At 37.3% G+C, this 21,086-nt stretch overlaps 1 protein-coding gene across 1 annotated transcript in view; it reads right to left on the bottom strand.

Moving 5' to 3' along the window:
• The window catches only part of rbm20 (RNA binding motif protein 20), a 51,407-nt gene extending 37,787 nt beyond the window's left edge, over positions 1–13,620 (bottom strand). The window contains exon 1 of the mRNA XM_053330666.1: positions 13,508–13,620. Coding sequence (XP_053186641.1) covers positions 13,508–13,569 — 62 coding nt within the window. The 5' untranslated portion in view covers positions 13,570–13,620. The remainder of the gene's footprint in view (positions 1–13,507) is intronic.
• Positions 13,621–21,086: the final 7,466 nt, after the last annotated feature.

Raw genomic sequence — 21,086 nt, 5'->3', positions numbered from 1 at the left:
CAGTATAACTTTAAATAAAGCCATCGAGTAGTGATAAAAAGTCAATTCTTTAAATCATCATTTGGAGCATACTGCAGTAGATCAAACAAACAAACTAAACAAAAAAAGCTTACCTAATACTTTCTGACTAGACTGTAGGTGGAGATATATTTATTTTCTAATTTAAGTCATTCTTTAAAAAATCAAACAAGGGAATAAACATATAACACAAGAAGTCAGCTCTGATCCAGAGAATTGAATAATTATTTTACCATTCTGACATCTTTAATTTATCTACCATTCCACACAGTTGGAACAATATTCATATATTCTCTCTATTAACATTGGCGCAGATTGTATCTAAAATGACAATTGTGTTGTGTTGTAACACACACAAGTATGCCAAAGACACCTGCTGGCAAATTAAAGAGGGGAAGGCTGGAGGGTGGGTTGAGGATATAGCATGCCTGATCATTTATACACTGCCCACCTGGTGCCCCCATATAGCCTATGTTTTGAATGTGCCAAATAAAGCACAGTCTCTACATTTACTGCCTCAGCCCAGCATTTAGACAGGGAATGAGTGAAAAAGCTACTTAAGCCAGCCCTATTATATGTGTAACTGCATCTTAATACCAACAAAAATTACCAAGCTTCTTCCAGCTCATTTCCACATATGGTCAAAAGCATATAGAGGTATGAAAAGTGCTAATTAGTGTGCAATGATAACAGTGTAAAAATTTAATGAAATGACAGAAAAGGTTTGTCAAAGTAAGACAAATGGTGGTAATGGCCATCCTCTCGTGGAAAAGAACATGTATCTCCTTATCCAGACCCATAAATCTGGATATGCAAGACAAACAACACAATATGTTTTTGCATTGCATTCACAAAATGTAAAAAATGTAAATGGAATAATCACACAAGGATGATAGTAACTTGTTGTACGCTGTGCCACTTGTTGCTATTGTAGGGATTTTGTGAGGGAACTAGTATTGAGGCACTAATACAAGCTGGGAACTGGGCCAGTTTTCTTTTTTAACTGATTTGCGAACAAGTAGCTCCACTGTTTTTAGAGACACTTGGAGTAGGGGTGCTGTTCCTGTCCTGTTTGTTTTAACCCTGCCACTACTAGACAGGGTCTAAATAGTGAGGTTTATTTGTGTTGTTTTCTTTGTTCCAGATAGATTTTCTAGCTCCAGTTTAGAGGCACTCTTTTGGTTATATTAGTTTTTTGTGCTTTGAACAGCACGTATCACCCCTTTTCTTTTGGTAATTGTCTTCCTCTGTTGTGTATTATTATTATTTTTTATCTAACTACTTGCTAATAAATAACTTCAACCCATAACATCTGGGATTTAAGTTGCTTCCCTTGACCCTAGTGAGCTGGGTGGTAACATAAAATGGGGGCTTGTCCAGGATATGAACCTGGGACCTCTCATGCCTCCCAATTACTGTTGACATCTGCTGTTTGTGAGAACCTGCACCCATATTATGGCAAATATACTTTTTTCACCTATCTAACATTGAGAATATCTAGCACATCCTGTCTCAAAAAGATACAGAAAAACTAACATAAGTTTGTTCATTTGTTTCTGGATTATCATGCAGCTGCAGAGTCTTTAGAGACTCTCCAGCTGGTCCAGGATGCAGCTGCACGTGCACTGAAAAAACTAGAAGAGATCATATTTCTCACATATTAGCTTCTCTTCATTGGCTTCCTGTGAAATCTAGAATAGAATTTTAAATCCTTCTCCTCACCTACAAAGCCCTTGGTCAGGCACCATGAAGAAGCTCTTCATGGTACTATGAAGAGCTCATAGTACCGTATTACCGCACTAGAACACTGTGGTCCCAAAACACAGGCTTATTTGTAGTTCCTAGTCTTCAAAAGTAGAATGGGAGGCCAAGCCTTTGGTTACCAGGCACCTCTCTTGTGGAACCATCTTCCAGTTTAGGTTAGGGAGGCAGACACCCTTTCTATTTAAGAGTAGAGTAAAATGTTCCTTTTTGATAAACATTACAGTTAGGGCCACCACTGGCTTGCCTTGAATCAGCCCCTTGTTACACTGCTCCCATGATGCACTGACCTCCTCTTTCCTCCTCCGCCGTTCCATCTGTACACATTCATGTACTGTTAATGCATGTTAATAACTTGGCTTCTTCCCCAGAGTTTGTGTGCTTTCTCGTCTTGCAGGTTTCTATGGATCATGGTCACGGACTCTTAGTTAAGGACTGCAGGCTTCCATGGAACGTGGCTGCGGACCCCATGCTGCTATGGTCCTTCTTGGCACCCATGTCTGCTATTATCATTACTAGTGCTGTGCACAGTCAACTGTGCCTGTTCAACAGGCCAACTACTTGGCCTCCAGCTGCTACTTCAATGGATAGAAAAATGAATACAGTTGATGTGAGGTGAGAATGAGAGAAAATGAACATTCTGTTAAACAGAAATGTTATAAATATGTAAAGTACTCTTATGGTAAAAATAATAGATATTTTCTCATATAAAGTAAAAGACGGACTGCATTTAAAAGTAAAATAATGTGTGAATTCTAAAATGAAGTGGATCATATTGGGAACTTAGACCTGTTTTTTGAATGGGCGAACATAGTCTCTCAACATATGAGACTAACTGATTTTGAACTGAATCGGTGGAAGTATTTGCCTGATTTTACGTATATAACTACAGCAATTGTGTATTGTTCTTCAAAAACATGGGTGTCCTACACTCAACAGTGTACCTGAACATCTCCCGTGTAGTCACTACTGCTGCTGACCTGCTTAAAATGCTGTTAACACTACACTTTCTGTCTGCACAGGGAGTTAAAGTGTCTACTCTTATTAGAGTACTTCACTCTGACTTATGTAACACCTCATCTCTGGCCTCTCCCTGACAACACCGGTTTATTCAAAGTTTACTCATATTGAATGTATTGTGTGGTAAACTGCACCAAAGTCAACACTGTACTACATTGGGTCGCCCAGTCATATACCTCACAAGTGCAGTTCAAGAGATACGTGGAGGACATAGAAGCAGATAGAGATTCCTTCCATTAGTAGATAGATTAGTCATATTTCTATTATTATTATTGTTTTTACTGTTATTACTGTTGTTGCTGTCCTTCATTTTTCCTTGATGTTGTCACCAAGTGCTTGCTCATGGCTCTGTGAGAAGTGTACAGTCTAGACTTGCTTTGTGATAACTTATGTTGTGAAGACTTGTCAATAATTGATTGATTGATGATTGATTGATTGATTGATTGATTGATTGACTGATTGATTGATTGATCGATCAACTTATGTAAAGTATTGGTGATTGGCTTGTTGAAAATGTGGCTTGGTTACCTTAATGAATTTGCCATAACATATTTTTACAAACTTTTTAGCAGTTGCCAAATAGTTGTGGATAAAACTGTTCTATTTACCTTGTGGCCAGACTATTCTACCGAGGTCAAATAAGAATTATTTATCACCTTCACCCTTGGACCACATATTCACTTGACGTAAAAGCCAGCTTACCACAAATAGATGATTTACAATGATGCATTACCTAAAGCTACAAGAAAATCTGAACAGCAGGAGTGACAGAGACAATTTCCAAATGTGCATAACAAACCAATAAGTGTTAAAAAAAAGAAGGGTACTGATGTTAAGTTGGCTTAAAAGTGTATCGATAATTCCAAGACTATTGTATATATTGTTTTGATCTAAAGCAACTACTGGCAATGACATTACTGTATGCAATGCTCTGAAAATAAAAATAATACAAAAACAAACCAATAACTGTTGTACAGTACAAGTCTGTATTTGCACTTATCGCCATTATTACGATAATGTATTCCTTAATGGTACTGTGTGATGCATATCAAAGCATCCCAGCCTTGTGCATCCAAATTCTGAGCATACAATATATTGCACTTGTCCTGCATGAACCACATGCATCCAGCATGTTAACACCTGACACAGTTATGAGTAAGCTTGACATCACATTTACCATTTTAATGCAGCTAAAGCCTAGACAAGCTGACTTTTCTCCCATGGGAAGATAATTAAAAGCTTAATGGCAAGACAAACACATAAACATTTCCCTGATCTAAAGCATTTAGCAAAAACTATCAGACACTGCCTCTCAACCTTATGACATGATTCATATTTCGCTCACAGATCATTCATCTGGTGATTATCTGGTGATTTATCTGGTGAGTATAGATAGGTAATTATCACCTCTCGCCTCCCTTCTGCCTGCCTGGTGTTCCTTTCTGTGCAGCTTATCTCTTTCAGGGCAGAGACTTGTCCTGCAACTCTGCTACTACGGATCTATACATAGCCAGACCCCTGCTGATGGGAAGGGGGCCACCCGCTCATCCTCACCATGGCAGTGATAGAATTGAAGCCCTAATTCAATAATCACTAACAGTCTAGCTATTTTGATTTATGTAACTAATTAATTTGAAATCCTAGGTACAAAGAGTCAATCCTTAATATATGGCCAACTGTATGTATGTGCCTCTGTTTTTCTGTCTGCCTGTCTCCATTGCTGTCATACATTCTTGAGTGAGCCCTGCCTTTTCCAAGTTAAAAAGGGAATGTATTAGCAGAGATTATCACCATGCAGTAACATACATCCATTGTATGTAATAGCTTGTACCAGTTTACTTTACACACACAGCAGACACATGTATGTATGCATTTACAGCTCCAACCAAAATGCATACAGTCAAGTTTAATTATATGTAATACTCACTTTGAGCTGATAACCTAAAACAGGAGGATAAACTTGTGATTTACATGGTCAAAATAAGCTATAAAAAGGTTACTGAAACCCTAACAAGGAGTGGTTTGGATTAGGAAAGTAACGCAAGTCAATGTAATGTCCTCTGATGTGATGGAAACATGACTATGTTTGTACGTGTGTGTTGCACCTATGCAGGACGGAGGTACAGTAAATTTAATTTCCTGTATTCTTGCCCTCACATTGTGTGGACGAAAGAGAGATGCCTTTGGGGTGAGCGCACGTGCTCCCATCTCCCTTGCCTCAGCTGTTGGTGCAGGCATAACAGAGCAGAGCAGAGTGGCTGCTTGGGACTTAAACAGGGGGTGGGCTTTTGTGTCGGTTATACACTCCTAGTCTCCTACTGTTAAACCTGGATGGCAACAAGCATTCAGTACATTCTCCAAATTCATAGCTGACATGGCTCTTTGAAGCACGTGTGTTATGTATGACCTTGCACTGATGATTGACAAAACTCTGTAATGGCGTGCTATCAAAATAAAGATATTTATTCCATTATTTATTATCAATTTATTGTGTGGACAGAGAAATCCTGACACAATTACAGTGGTATGGGGGCATGCTCCCTTGAAAGAAGATTTTCAGCTTTACATGCTCATTTCTAGTTACTTTTAAGTAGATTTGCGTCTGCCTAAAAACTAATTCTAGAGGCTATAATGGGATCCAACCTAGCATAAAACACAAATCAATAATAAACACAGTGATCTGCAGCTCAATGCAGCGCTCCATTTTTCAGACCATACTGCAAGAACACAAAAGTGCAGGTGTGTTGATGGAAGATGTAGATGGAAAATATTCAGCTTCAAATGGCCAACCACCCACCCACCTACTCATTCACCCACCCACCCATTCACCCACCCATTCACCCACCCATTCATCCACTCATTCATCCAACTGTTTCTTTAAGAGACATATAGGGCTTATGGGCAGAATATTGGCAAACCATTAGTGTTGGTTTTAACAATACACAATGCATCTAATCTAAAAGGGTTATTACCATTATTGCACCAGACACAATTTGTCTGTCTGTTAACATATATCATTATCTTTTTTAGAAAGCAGCAGATTTAGCATTTAAGTCTCATTGAAATATCTTTCCTTTCCAGTAACAAAAAGTGTTTCCCAGTGAAGGAAATCTGCTCTATGTTTAACACATACTAAACGATTGTGCAGTATTGTTTTTCTAGAGGCAAATTGCCCCCAGAGCAACATAGTATAATTCTGCTGTGCTGCTCTGCTGTCAGAAAATTAGCACTAGCATATTTGTCTCTTTATAATACGTCAGTCTGCACCTCAAGTTTCCCAATGGACAGTACACTTCATTAGTTTCATATGAACAACCATTTAAATTTAGATTGTGCTTACACCAAGACCTTTAAACTCTGCCAGCTCATATATTCAAGCATTAAGGAGTGGGGAAGTGGTGATGAAGCGCTGATCCCAAATGAGATGATTGATTGTCTCATCTAGTTTGAGTTCAGGTCAACTTCTGCTTAATGTTCCAGAGAAATAAAATGTCATAGTTAATGCTTTTCTCCTTAGCTGTAACTATATTTTAAGTATAAAAGTAAATGAAAGAAGAATGAAGAATGAAAATACGATTGCACATATTTATTTTAATTTACTATTCACCACTTTAGAAAAAAAGTTACACCTGTACTGACAAATGATTCCAATGCAATAAATGAAAACTCACTTTGAAAAGATATTAAAAGCTATTGGGTATTTGGAGCCTGTAGCATTCTAAAATGGGTACCAGCTCTTAATAATTCTGCCAATGCAGGTGAAGAAGGCCGTGCAATAATACTAAAAGTTTCAAGAACATAAGTGTGGAGGATACTAAGTTATTCTTTCTTCTTATCTAGTGTTCCATTCTTCTTGTAAAATGCAAATCTCTTCCAAACTTTGGATTTCAGACTTGAAGCTACGTCATGTCTTTCCCTTGCAAGCAGAGCACTACTGTAACGTTGCTGTGACAAGTCTCACAAGAGTTCTATGGGAGAGAGCGAGAGAGAGAGAGAGAGAGAGAGAGAGAGAGTGAGAGAGAGAGAGAGCTGCAGACAGGAGCAGACAGAGCTTTCAACAACTGCATCAAACCAATTCATAACTTTGTAATCGGGCCATTGGCCGATTCATGCTACATTTAGACCCATCCAGGGGTCCATGTACTCATGTAAGGAGTGAATTACTAATGGGGAAGATGCATTTAATAGTTCTGACCATGGGGCGAGAATGTGGAATGATGTGTTGAATCAAGTCAAGTGCTGCAGACCTTAACTTTTGTGCCGAACTAAGGACATTTTTGACTTTTCATTTTTTCTTTTCTTGATAATTGGGGCTGTGTTCATGCATATGGCATCACATTCTTTAAAGGAAATTATATTTATTTCAATCAATCACTTATAATAGGTCTATAATACACTGTATAGTGCATTTTTTTTACCCCCCCCCCTGCCAAAAAAATGACTCTTTCATACATTCCTGTGTTCTGGGCTGTGGTGTGTTTTTTTCACCCGATAACATTATTAGGTGTATTTTGCCTATGGGAGAATACATTACGTGTTCCCCAGTCCTGCTCATCCTGTATTATGAGGCACAGTAAAACAGACTGAAAAATGTGACTGCATCCAAAATGAGTGTGTACGTAGATGTGTGTATGTGCAGCTACAAATGGAGAATTTGTATTGTCTTGCAAGTCTGCATTTACATCATTATGTCTAAATCTCTCTCTCTCTCTCACACACACACACATACACACATGCTCGTGCACAAACAAGTCGTCAAACTCAATAGAATATAATATATAACACTTCAAATGTGCTGTGCATTTACTGTATGTTATAGTTGGTTATTGAGTTTTGTTTTGTTTGTGAGTGTGTGATAATCTGCCCCCCCCCTAAAAAAAAACTTTGCATTTAGTATATGAAAAATAATACATTTTTTCTGTCTTATCTTTTTTTTTAATATTGTTTTATGTAAACAAATTGGCATTTAAATAATTAAAGTCCTGAAAATGAATGAATATTTGATATTTATTATCAGGACTCATATTCAAAATAATTCACTGAAAGTGGAAAATAATATTAACTTATATTACAGACATTTTCAACTCTAACACTCTTTTGAGTGAGGCACAAGGGTTAAGTATGTCCTCTGATGTGATGGAAACATGACTATAAATTATTTAAGGCTTTCAGTAGAGAAAATTATTCAATCCACATTAACTATAAGGCAATAAATTACATTTGTTGTACAAAAGGAATTCTGACAGTGATGAATCGCAACGGGTAACATAGTTTAACTTCGATGACATTACATCAGATCCATATCATGTGCTATTGTTCAAAGCAACATAAAATAAATGCATTCAAACTAAAAATGAACAAGCGCTAGACCTCATCAAAACTGGAAGAACCCTCCCAAATATGCATACGTTAGAGAACAAGTTTATATTTGCTGTTATGCTTTGTCACTACAGAAACAGAGATCAATGTACATGCCGCAAAAAATTTGACAAATAAGGCAAGTTTACTATGTTTAGGGAGGGAAGTGGACATGTGTTAAACACAACCTTATGCTGGCTGAACACTATAGTAACAGGATGCCAATAGATTTGGCTTATGTCACCACAAAAGTGGACACCAATATGGCCATGTTAACTATGAGGCCTCAGAGACCCCTACCCAGTGCCATGCAACTGTCAGCCATTTAACATTAAGATAAGCCACAGTTGCTGCCACGTGTCAACACAGCAATGAACACATGCTTAAGGTGGTGGTGGGGGAAGGAGATGGTAGTAAAACTACACAAGGTGACACAATAAATATACAATTTCTGTAAGCAACGGGAGAGAAAAACATTCTCCCTAAATGGAAGGCCTGGGCATAACTAACATACTACTGCTTGTAGTAGCTGCTTGTCAGTTGTTGTAGTACTACTGCTAGGGAAGAGATAACATCTAGTCCCTGGAGCATATCATTTTATGTTAATATCACAAACATCCTCCTAATGGGATTTCAAAACACATTTTGTAAGACATGGCAGGTACACTAACCATTGTTTATACACTGCTATTCCTTTTCAAACAACTACCTAAGAAACAAACATGTGTCCCTCTCTGAAATAACGAAAGAAAATACAGCATTTATTTTGCTCAGCCTTGTTCAAACAAATGTCATGAATTTCAAAGGGGTCCCCCACTGTCACAGAGCTGTAAAGCCAGCTCACTAATCAGTCGTCACGTCTAAGTCCAGACAAGCATTTGGGCAGAGCCATATGAAGTGCGAGAAAGCCCACCAGATTAGCTCTTGTTAATGAGCTTCACTGGGATAGAACTGAAACTCTAGCTTCACCAGAACCTGACCAGCCTGGTAACCTATGGTGAGTCTGAAAAATACAGACTACAGATGGACAAATGACAGACTAAACTAAGAAACAAATAACCAAAACCCCATTAAATCAGCTCCTACTCTGGGCAATCCTCGTTTTTGATAACAAATCAAGATGCAACTTATAATATAATTGGCATAAGAATATGGCATTGAATAACTGCAAAAAATGAATAGGATGTTTCTATAAAATCGGTAGCACTACCATGAGAGAATTTGTTTTCAGTCAGCCATGATTAAAAATGTTACAAAAAAAAAAAAAAAACTATTAAGTAACTGCCTGCCAAAAGTTTAAAAGTCAACAACACATCAGAAGAATTCATCCCACATTTCCTCACAGCAAAAGGCACAATTTACAATGGTAAGTGTCAGAAAGGCAATATTACATGCGTCATGAAATTTAGCTGTGGCTTTGCTGGCACCACAGTTTGAGAAAAAAATAAAACCCATAAACACATTAAGCATGACCCCCAATAAAGCAGAATAAATGCCAGAAACGGACAATTTGGTAGGATTTACCTTTCCTGTGGCATTTTCACAAGTCAGTGTTACTGATGACAGCTGTAAGGACTGCAGTACAAGCTAACATTTAGTTAGAGGTTCCAGCAAAGCTAAGGTAAGATAACACATGCAATAGAGAGAACTACACTGTAAAAGACTGGACTACATTGTGGCCATCAGTGGCGCCTTGTAAGAGGTCAGAGGCAACCTTCCCTTCTGTGACACATTACCAGAGTGATATACAGCCAGCAGGTGGTAAAGAGGAGTAAGATGAGGAAAGTGAAAAAGGAAAAAGAGGGAAGGGATGAATGTTAAGGTGAAAATAATAGGACAAAACATGTTAACCATGCTTAACTAATCTCTTTGACCATAAATCTGTTAAAGTACAATCCAGAGTGTTCATCACCACACCCAAAGACATTACAAGACTATCTCCAAGCATAACTCAAGCCACCTGGACCCTTCAGTACCATCATTATTCATCATACCATTTGTCTTAGACTCTTCTAGTTCTTGAGTGCACAAGAAGGAGTTAAAGTCAGTAGATCAACATTCACTTCATCACTTTCACTAATTGTTTCGTACTAGCTTCACAGTAGTTCACAATGACAGCAAGTCAGCAAAGAATAGGACATGCTAAAGCAATGACCAATGCACAAAACCATGTATAAGAACGATGCACAGTCAGTTATATAGATCATTTTAGTTTTGCCTGTTAGGATTTTATTGAAAGTTGTGCCTAAGGGTGAATTAGATGTTTTTCTTTGCCCTTTTTTTGCATTTTAACATGAATAAAGCATCAATAGGAGTTTGTGTACTTGTCCTCTAACATTCAGTACAGGATGTTTGTTTGTGTGTGCTCTGTGACCCAAACAATTACTGTCAAAATAGTTTAATAATCCACTTACACTGATGTACAGAATAATAATTATAGTGCTTGAGTTCCAGCCGGTACATTTCGGTAGCGCACCACTTAGCTGTAGCATGCTCGTGGATGTGTGCTAGCCAGCCTAATCAAGTTAGCCTGGTAACCCTGGTTACCCATGCTCATGAAGTTTTGCTGCTATTATTATTAAAATATGTGCCGTTATCGCCATATTTAAACAATATCACGTTGCCCCATGCTCTTCGACAGTCGGCTTTTCACTCGCCCTTTGAGCGAAGCCGTTCTGAACACTTATAAATGCATTTGACATGTGGTCCTACTTGATAGGACCCCATGTCGTAAGAACAAGTTCTGAGTGACTATAAATCATCATAAAACAGTTAGCAGGTGACCTGACTCCTTGCGAGAAACAGAACGGTTGTTTTCCTTTTCTACTGCAGCAATACTACTGTCTGAGTCCAATGGCCCACAAGGACTAAATGATGTTCGGTGGCTGCTGGCTAAAGATACTTGGCTCAGTACTGGACCAATAACAAACCCAAATGATGGGAAAATATGGTGTAGGTTGAAAAATACTATAATTTCCCTTTAAGTAACTATTTGTAAAGTCTAGATTTAAAATGTCAAGTCAATCAATTAATGTGAGTATAACTATTAAGTAATTGCAGTATGAGCTAAATTGTAACAGTAAAACAACTGCAGTCAAATGGTTGGTGCAGTATCTGTCATTATAATGGCATGACCATATGTCTGAGTTAATGAACAAACCTTAATACAAAAAGATTTCTCAGAAAAAAATTTGATTGGCTGAAACAAAATCTTGAGAAAGCCCTGCTGGATATCAGGTAGGACACCGCTTCACTAATTCATGATTTTGTGTTCTAAAATAAGTAGCAGGCTGCAGATCCATGTATGGACTGCTGTACACTTTTACTTTGTCACTTACCACGTAACCAACTAAAATATTGCCAGCTACACGTTCAAACTAAATAAAAACTCACAGTTTACTTGTACTTGTTGTTACTTACAGGTAAATACCAATAAAACACTGACCAATAAAGTCAGTAGTGATCCTGTTACCATAACATCCACTATACCGCACATTACAAAGTTACACCTGAACTCGTAAAAAGGTGACAAATTTAAAATTCAAACAAGTAAAATGGTTTTCTTGTTCGGTAATGTGGACACCAAGTTTCACTGATAAAGAACGAGAACATGTCTTTACTTAAGCCATGTAAATGATTCGTGTATCTGTAATATGATCACAGAGTGTATTAGATCCCATTACTTTTTTTGTCAAATTGGGGGTTAGATGTGGTACATGTAAATTGTGTTAAAACCTCACTCTGTTCTGAGTTACAGCTATATAGAGAAGCTGACAGAATGTACGGCCTTCTCACAGCAAGAGGCCCTCACTTTAATGACTTCACCAGATGCATTTATGTTTTAGAGACATTACGCCATTTAACGGAGACAAAATCTAAGTCTTTCAATGTCTTGTACAGTATACTTGATAGTGCCAAACTGTCGGATGATCGGCAAAGATGAATCAAATCAGAAGTTCTGTCTTAATACATGTTTTAATAATTAATTTGGTAGTTTTATTTATAGCAAACATGCTGACAATATCTTAGTTTGAACAATATTTTTATTGAATTAACAGAAATAGATTTGTATTGATGACTGGATTCATTAGAAAGTTAAAAATGTTGTATGTGTTTAACAAAGCTATTTAAATTAAATTATGAACTTTGCTGTATGCCGACAAAATATTATTCTCCTAATGGCACATTTTAGGATAATAAACATTTCAGTAAGTTAATTCATTTCAGTTAATTGTATTTAATATAAGATCATCTGACATTTTTAAAGCCATACATTATTGTTCAGAGAAAGTCACTTTTAACATTTTAGTATTAATATATATTTTACAAAAGAGTCATAATTATTCCTTTATTCCTTTTGAAGGACACAATTAATGCTACAGTTGTAAAAATGTAACATTAATTGATTTAACACTGCAATCAGTTCCCAATTTTTCTCTTTTTAAATTCTACAACCCAAAATCTGATACAGTGGCAAATAATTCATGGGAAAAATCATTTCTAATTCCAATTATTATTTAAACTTAGAATTTTTGGGTTCACAAAACAAGGACCAAATTTAATATTTAATAGTACAACATTGTTAGTTTATATATGTGTATTAGTGTTTAACACAAATTTCTGCAATAATGTGACACACACACACACACACACACACACACACACACACCTGAATCAACTCTCACCTTTAAAGAGGAGTCTTTTCTTTTAACACAAATATATTTATTTTTTTTATTTTGTTTTGGGATTTTTTTTACATTAAAACATTTTAAAAATACGAGACCACTAAATATGATAACAGACATGGTTAATGCAGTGAAGTTAAAAGGTATGCATTTATTATTAATCATTGAATTTTAGGGAATCTCTAAGCCTTTTTGAGATTGTGGATATGTATTCAAAATAAGCAAACATTTCTTAAAAATGTAATCATTTTTAGGGTTTTACACTGTTTATCAATACTATTCCTTCAAATTTGCCTTTTCACTCAAGACTATTTAAGAATAGTGTAATGGGACCAAATTAAATAACCCAGTACTTCATAAAAAGTATCAAAATATTTAGTATTAAAATAGACTGCTGATAGTTTTATTGACGTAATATTCAGACCATACAGACACACAGCGGGAGATTTCATGTCGGCAGCCATACCATAATTATTCCAAACATAAGCAATCTTTCAGATATACTTCCCACCACCACAGCTACTAATGGAAGTATATTCATTGAATGCCATCATCCAAATCCCTGTGGAACAAATTCATTTTTCATACAGCCATGTGAGCTACAGGCATGTGCCTATACTGTATATATACCTTCGGATTTGGTGGTGGACATAATTTCCTCTTACCTCTGCAAGACTTCACCCGTTGCCTCTGAGGTGTATCCGCCACTTTGTCCTTTCCCAAGCATTTTTGTATGGCCTTTTTTAACACCCTCAATGCTACTTGTCCGATCCCAAGCTTGCTGCATGGCAAAACAAACTCCCTAGCACCACCTGCAGCCTTAACACCCCTAACCCCCCTAAACACCCCCCTCAAAAATAACTACCACGATCCAAAGACAGCGAATCCTGATGAGGCAACTTTCGCTAGCCTGCTATGTTTTTCTTACTGAATGGACAGTTGACAGGAAACTCAGCAGGCGGGAAGAGAGAACCGACTGCTGAGCACTTTAGCAGGGGCTCTTCCACTCAGCTACTCCTGATCGACAGCAGCAAAAGCAGCAAAGCCCCCTTTAGCGTCTTCTCTGCAACTCCCTTTCCCTATAAACTTTGCTCCATACACTTCTAAGACTTTCCTTCACTTCCCCTTCTCTCTCCAGTGTCAAAAGATGGGGAAATCAGAGCAGAGCTTCTTCAAAAGGGACACAGAAGTTTGACTGAGTGGAGTTTTAGAGGGAATAACAGAAGAGGTGGGCTCAGGAGACGGCAGGAGGGGGGTGAGTTGAAAGGGACCAACTGGGAGTCCCTGCCCGGGACAGCTCCACGCGGCACAACAACAGGGACAAGAAAGTCCCTCCGGCCACTGCCGATTATCACCTCTACAATCACACACCCACAGACACACACACCCTCACATAGTCTGGCCAATGAAGGGATGCACTGGGGCTTTGGGAATGCCATCAGTCACTCAGTATGTCTAGGTGTTGCGATCAATTTTAACTGCTGAATCATTGGAGGGGTTGAGTCCCAAGCCCCTGGAACACAGTGTCAGATTATTCACATTTTGTAATGGTCTGGCAGTCTGCGGTTTCACATCTGTGAGCCAAAAGGTAGGGCGGGTTTGGTAATAAATCATCATTAGGGGAAGAATAGTACTGAGTGAGAGCCCATCGGCAATGTTTAAAAAGTACGCCACAACTCAAACTAAGAGACAGGGGCAAGCTTTAATTGGTGACTGGTTGCATTTTTAATTACTTATTCTTTTGATTGGATAGGAAATTGTCATTTTGCAGGGGGATTAATATTGTGACTGGTAAACTAGCCTGTTTTCAAAGAATTAGTCTGAGAGTCAGAGTTTAAGTTTTCTCTTTAGGTTGGAGGAATATCACATTATTTAAAACTAGGTATTTACTCTTAAAAAGGGATGGTACCATTTACTATGTAAAACTAATTCTAAGATCTTCATACAAATTAGGAAGAAATAAAAAGAACTGTAGTTCCTGGTGAGTTCTGAGATCAGTCTGAGCTGTCACACAAACACACACCCAGACTCACGCCCCACACACACGGTTGGTGCTTATGTCATTAGCTATCTTACGGCTAATGTCTGTACAGAGGTACATCAGCTGTTTAGGGGAAATATACTGCACAAATATTCCAGTGATCAATTTTCACAAATGAGGCAAAAACAAAACAAAACAAAACAAAAAAAATACTGTCCTCTTTAGAGGGACTTTTTTTTGTCTTCTGAAATCTCAACTGACTGCAGACAAATACAAAGCTATAAATCGTGGCAAAAAAAATCTTCCTGTCAACTAAAGGAAGAGGAATTATCTCCATCTTCACATTGTCTGTTTCAATGATGAATGACAAACTTCAATAAATATCTTCCCTGCTGACAACCACCAGGAAACCCTCACTACACACTGTGTGTGCATATATTCATGTGACAACTCTACATAACAATCCCTCCATTTATTTTTGGCCCTGTGAGAAACAGATACCACTGTAGCATGAAGTGGTTTCTATAATGGTGCATGCCTGGATGACTCAGTATGAAGCATGGCAGTAACAGAGGTGAATTTCAATTAAATTGTTTGTCTAGTCAATACCCTGCAATCTTATGAAACAATCATACTGAACACCCACAACACAACAGCTACAGCCACCTATTTTCTGAGGATATTTCTTACGCGTTAATTAAGTAATTAATTCTGCTTGATTAAGCAGATTTCATCAGAACAAGTGCGTCACACGGTTGTACATTATCAACATTGTGCACCATTCTCTTTTAAACAGAAACTAATAAAAAAATTAAAAATTAAAAAAGATGATCCACAAGGCTGGAGCCACAGCAATTTGGGAATGGAATTTTTTTTTTTTTAAAACGAACACCTGCGCGCACACACACACACACACACACACACACACACCCCTCAGACACACACACACACACACACACACACACACACCTCAGATACACATTACTACTACTAATCCATCCTTAACAAAATGATCAGTCACACCCATGTGAAAGACCTCTACAGTTATGCATCGTAGTGTGTCTGTATGTGTATGTGTATAGTCCTTATGTTTACAGTAGTTGCAGTCAATGCAAATACCAGTTAAGCATTCTCACTACTTGGTGTACCATCAAACCACATTTTGATAATTCATTAATGCAGCTGTGCCATTTAAGATTAGCACGTCATATCATGCGAAATGAAAAGACATGGAGGAGTGATCTGTCATGTCATATTGAGTGTAGACAGCTGTGGTTGAAAAGCCTAGTGATGAAAAGTCATTTTTGATGATTGAGAGTGGCAGCAAGAGGCCTATACAAAGAACTAACCAGTGACAAAGTGTGCAAGTCCAAGTCACAGCTTCTCAGCAGTTAGAGAAAACAAAGTCTTACAGATACAGAACTCTGTTGTAAAAGCAATTTCCAAAAGATACAAATAGTTGTTAATGTATTGATCACAGAACATAATTACTACTCAACAATATTTGTTTGTAAATGTGTTTTATAGTGTATTACATAACCTGCAGTTTTTCTTTTAAACTGTCAAAACATTTTTTAAAAAACACCTTTCCTTCAAGTCATATGCAGTGTGATTGACTGCTGTTAAATTGATTTGTCATATTCACTATCAGGAAATAATTCACTGCACACTTTTTTATAATACAAATTTCAATATTTGTGTATAGGGAGAATATCAAGTCCTTGAAGTCAAAAGGTTAAAGTCTTGGTGAAGTCCCAAGTTATTGGTGTTAAAGTCCAAGTAAACTTGCAAGTCCTATGATTTGGTTGCAGCTAAATCATAGGACTCAAGTCTAAACCTCAATACTCAATTAACTTTTTCAGAACTCTTCAGACAGTCCGAACTGTGGACTAAACTATAGAAAACTTTGCATTGCTTCGACAAAATGTAGCACGTTAGCATGTTGCATTAACAGTCTATGATTAACTGTGATGATGCTTAACACATTTTGGCTAGCAAAAAACAGGCTAAAGACCATAAAACTAAATGGCATGTTTGTATTACCTAACTAACATTGTTGCCATGGTACCGACAGGTCAATCACAATGTTGCAACACACTGAAGCATACCCAACTTCATTGACAAATTTAAATTAAATGGGACTACAATTTACAAAATGATATACTATAATTTACTGCTGTATTGAGGAAGGCTTGGGACTACTAACCGAGACCATAAACTGTTAATAATCAAGTAATAAATGTAGAAGTAGGTCATTTTCCTATAGACTTCTATACAATTAGACTTTTTTTTTGGAGTCAGTGGAGACACCCCCTGAAGGCCATTAGAGAGAATGCAGGTTTATAGGCAAATCCATATTTGTTTCAGTTTTCAGACCCAGACCTACCGGCCTGGATAAAATGAACACACTATCATAGGCAGGCAGTCACACTGAGCTTCATAGCAGCCCACTACACAACGTGTTCTCTGAACAACAACCCACGTTAGCTTTCTTGCTTCTTATAACCTATAAGCATGACCACATGTCTTCTTGTGTACCTTAGCTTGCTGAACAAGTGGCAAAAGAAAATATTCACTGAGTTCAAACTAGATGATTAACTACCCAGCTGCAGCACATAAATCTACCTGAAAGTGTCACAAAATCACTTCAAAATCCCTGCTAACAACATACTGTGCACTAATGACTTGCAGCTATAGCGCAAGTTAGTTTATTTTGTGTTTAACATAAGTTTAACAACAGTTTTATAAGTAATAGTTTAATAGTCTGTAAACTATGTGAAATTTGTTTAAATTTTATTAGTCGGTATATTGATTTTTTTTTTTAAGTTTTATTTTGTTCCACTATATTTTTGACGAAATTATAAAACACTAAATGTACTTATAAGATATGCAATTTCAAAAGATTTTAAGTCAGTGCTACAGAATATTTGTGTATGCTGCAAAACACACAACCTCTTGGCACCAGTGGTACAAAATGTACAGCCCTACTAGCTAGACCTGCAGACTTTGTATGAAGAGAGAGAAGTTGCATGTGTGGTCTGAAAATAGGATTACATTTCACTATCTGGAATATTGCAAATGCCTGAGTGAAGAAATATTTTTGATAAATTTTAGCATGTAATCATGACAGACTTTAAAGATACGAAGCCAGAACTTTGTGTGTGTGAGCTTAAGCTTATAGTATGAGTGTCCACATTGGTATGTTTGGATTTGAAAGCAGCACAGTATATTTTACCATGCATGTAGTCATTATTAGGAAATTAAGAAGCATTTAGATTGTCTCTAGTTTTACAGGGATAAAGGAACAGGGAGATGGTATATCCTTTGTGCTTATCTTGTTGGATGAAAAATGTCATGGCACCACAACTTCTCCGTATCAGTATCACCATTACATTTTGTGACACAATAATTCAGTGAAACATAGACAACCATAACAATCCATTCCATCTGCCAAATGCCAAAGTAAGACTGTGCTTACTTCGGCATTTGGCAAACTCCCTTTCCAGGTGATCAGTTTTCCACAAAATGCTCCCGGTGCAGCTGAGAATGCCGGTCCGCTGCTGAGCATTCCCATGAAGAAGGGAATGTTTATTTTGTAGAGGATTTAAGCTGACATGTGCGAAGTCATTAAATAGGCTTAGTGTGTTAATTAAAACAATACTAATATTCTACCCTTAGCCTCTTAATAGCAGGACCTCTATGTTGAGAACTGAGCAGGCAACAGTATGTGACAAGCCAAAGCTCACAATTTCATTCACGAACACATGTGACACATTTACATACACACACATACACACTGAAGGTCAAATATGGTTATGGCCATTGCATGAGAAGAAGGTATCTATTTCAGCAGGCCTCTTTTGTTCTGTTCACACTCGAACAGGCACATCTGCTAGCGCCACTGACATACATAAGTATGAAGTAGTATTTATCTGGATTGAATTGTGGCTATTTAAGTAAATTGTATCTTTTTAAATTTTCATTTAAAGAACAAAAGTTTCCAAGGATAAAAACTTCACACACATAAGGACACAGCATTTACACAATCCCGAATCCTGAATCCTAAAGCTGGTTGACTTAAACCATAGCTTTACTTCTTTCATGTCATAAGTGAGTCAATAATACTCTATTTATGTTGGTAAACCTACACATCTGTCCAACATAGAAACAAATCGACATTCAAAAATGCTCATTTAAAATCACTACAAAAGAATACTCTGGCAAAGGTAGCTTGACATTGGTACCCCTGTGGCTTATCCAGACTTCAAAGAGGTTATGACCAGCCATCAGCATTTGGCCAAGGGTCCAGAGAACATATGACCTCATAAAACAAGCTTAAAAAAGGAATGAGGCACCAGCAATCACTGACAACAACAGCCTGTAAATTCCATTGTTCATGATGGGACAGCAGTTGTATCTTTTATTGAACTAAAATTACACATTGACATACAGCCATGCCACAGCATAGATAATCACTATCGTCCATGTTATTGGGTTTTATGGAGGTGAACCAGAAAAAGGCATGTTGTAAATAGCTAACACGAGAAACAAATTTATATATATATTTATATACTTGATGTTTTATGGACCTGAACGACATTAACACCTGCAGTGGGACACACTTCAGATCCTGTGTAAATGGATTTAGGCCCACACTTGAGAAGCTTTAAACAGGTGAGATTACAAAGGACTGTGTTAACACATTCACATTTTATAGACTTGAACAGTCCCCACAGCAACCAGCACACTTACCTTAAAATTGCCATATTAATCCTTTGATGTGCAAAAGTAGGTACAGACACTTTACTCAGTTGGAGTTCCTGTCAAGGACTGAAAGAGTACCAGAATATTATGAAGTAGAAGTACTATTACTTGACTTAAATATTAATCAAGAAGAAATAAAATGACTGCTAAAGGCTACTTTCAGTTACTTAGTTGTATGTGATTTTTATGATATTAATCATCTCTTTCTTATTCAGAGATGCTATCCAGTGTGATGAGCATCTTTTCTCTATGAAAGAACTCTTTAACAACATTTTAAATACCGCTGTGCTATGGAAAATCCATTAAAAGCAAACTTGATTGGCTTGACTCAGCTGTAACAGCATAACTGGCTACTGATTTTAGAATGTATTCAATAGAAGTGAAATGCCTCTCAGTTGTAACAACACAGAGAAAAGAGAAATCATTTCAGTTACATTTAAAGAATGTTTAAATGTATTCATTAAAAATATTCCCAGTTTATCAAAGGTTTTAAAATGTCTATTATGAAACACCTGATATTGGGTATTGGGTATTTCAAAAGGTCCAGCCTATCTTTCATTTCAAAATTACATTATCAGTGATGATCGGAGACCTCACAAGCAACAATAGACACCATCACTGAACAGTCACAGAGAGCCCCACATTTTGAAACTCATATTTGAAAATTGAAAATTGATGACAGATGCTGCCCATGTTGTTGGACTGCAAAGTGATCTCTGGGAAGTGAGGTGTAAAAGCACCGTAACAATTACTGATTAGCACCAGAAAATAATAACAAGTAACAGCTGAATCGTAAAGACGACCACTTTAAAACATTCTTGTTATACATCCGGTTATGTTTTATGTCAAGAGCCCCTGGTCATTTTACAGTGATTAAGAATAAATTGCAGATATTTTAACGGAAGTAGTGGTAAATCACAGAACAAGCTATTAAAACAATACTGACCCATATCAAGTATATCACACTTTTCCTCCATCCAACAGCTTGGGTCATGTAGTGAAATCTGGGGCCAGATCGGCTGATGACCTTTGGTTCCACGCAGTCTGAGCCAGGGCCTCCTGCAGGGCTCCAGTGGCTCAACAGCAGGCCGACGGGGGTTAGCATCCGTCTGCCTGTCAGGCAGATTAGTCTCAGCTAAATAAACATTAGTGTGAGAAGACTGTAGGCAAAACTAATATTATTTTTTAACAAAAGCTTACTTATTAATTTCATTTATATTCAGAGAAATCAGCATAACCTTCAGGTCTTCTGGTCACAAATCTAACATTCATTTAACTTAACACAAAGGCTTACATGGCTATAGTGGCTAACTAGCTACCTTACTAGCCAATATAATCTTGAAAGGTTCATAAGGATTGTTAAATATGTAACTACATAATTAGTGGCACTATATTAATTCAGAGAGATTCATTAAGAAGGTGGAAAAAAGAAGTGAGAACCGAACAGCAAGAATTAAGGTGAGTATAGCAAGTGTGGCTGTCCAGAAATCGTAGCCAGC

Source organism: Scomber japonicus, chromosome 2 (assembly GCF_027409825.1).
Source record: "Scomber japonicus isolate fScoJap1 chromosome 2, fScoJap1.pri, whole genome shotgun sequence".
NCBI lineage: Eukaryota > Metazoa > Chordata > Actinopteri > Scombriformes > Scombridae > Scomber > Scomber japonicus.
The sequence above is the reverse complement of the archived record's forward strand: the minus strand, read 5'-3'. Positions and strand labels throughout refer to the sequence as shown.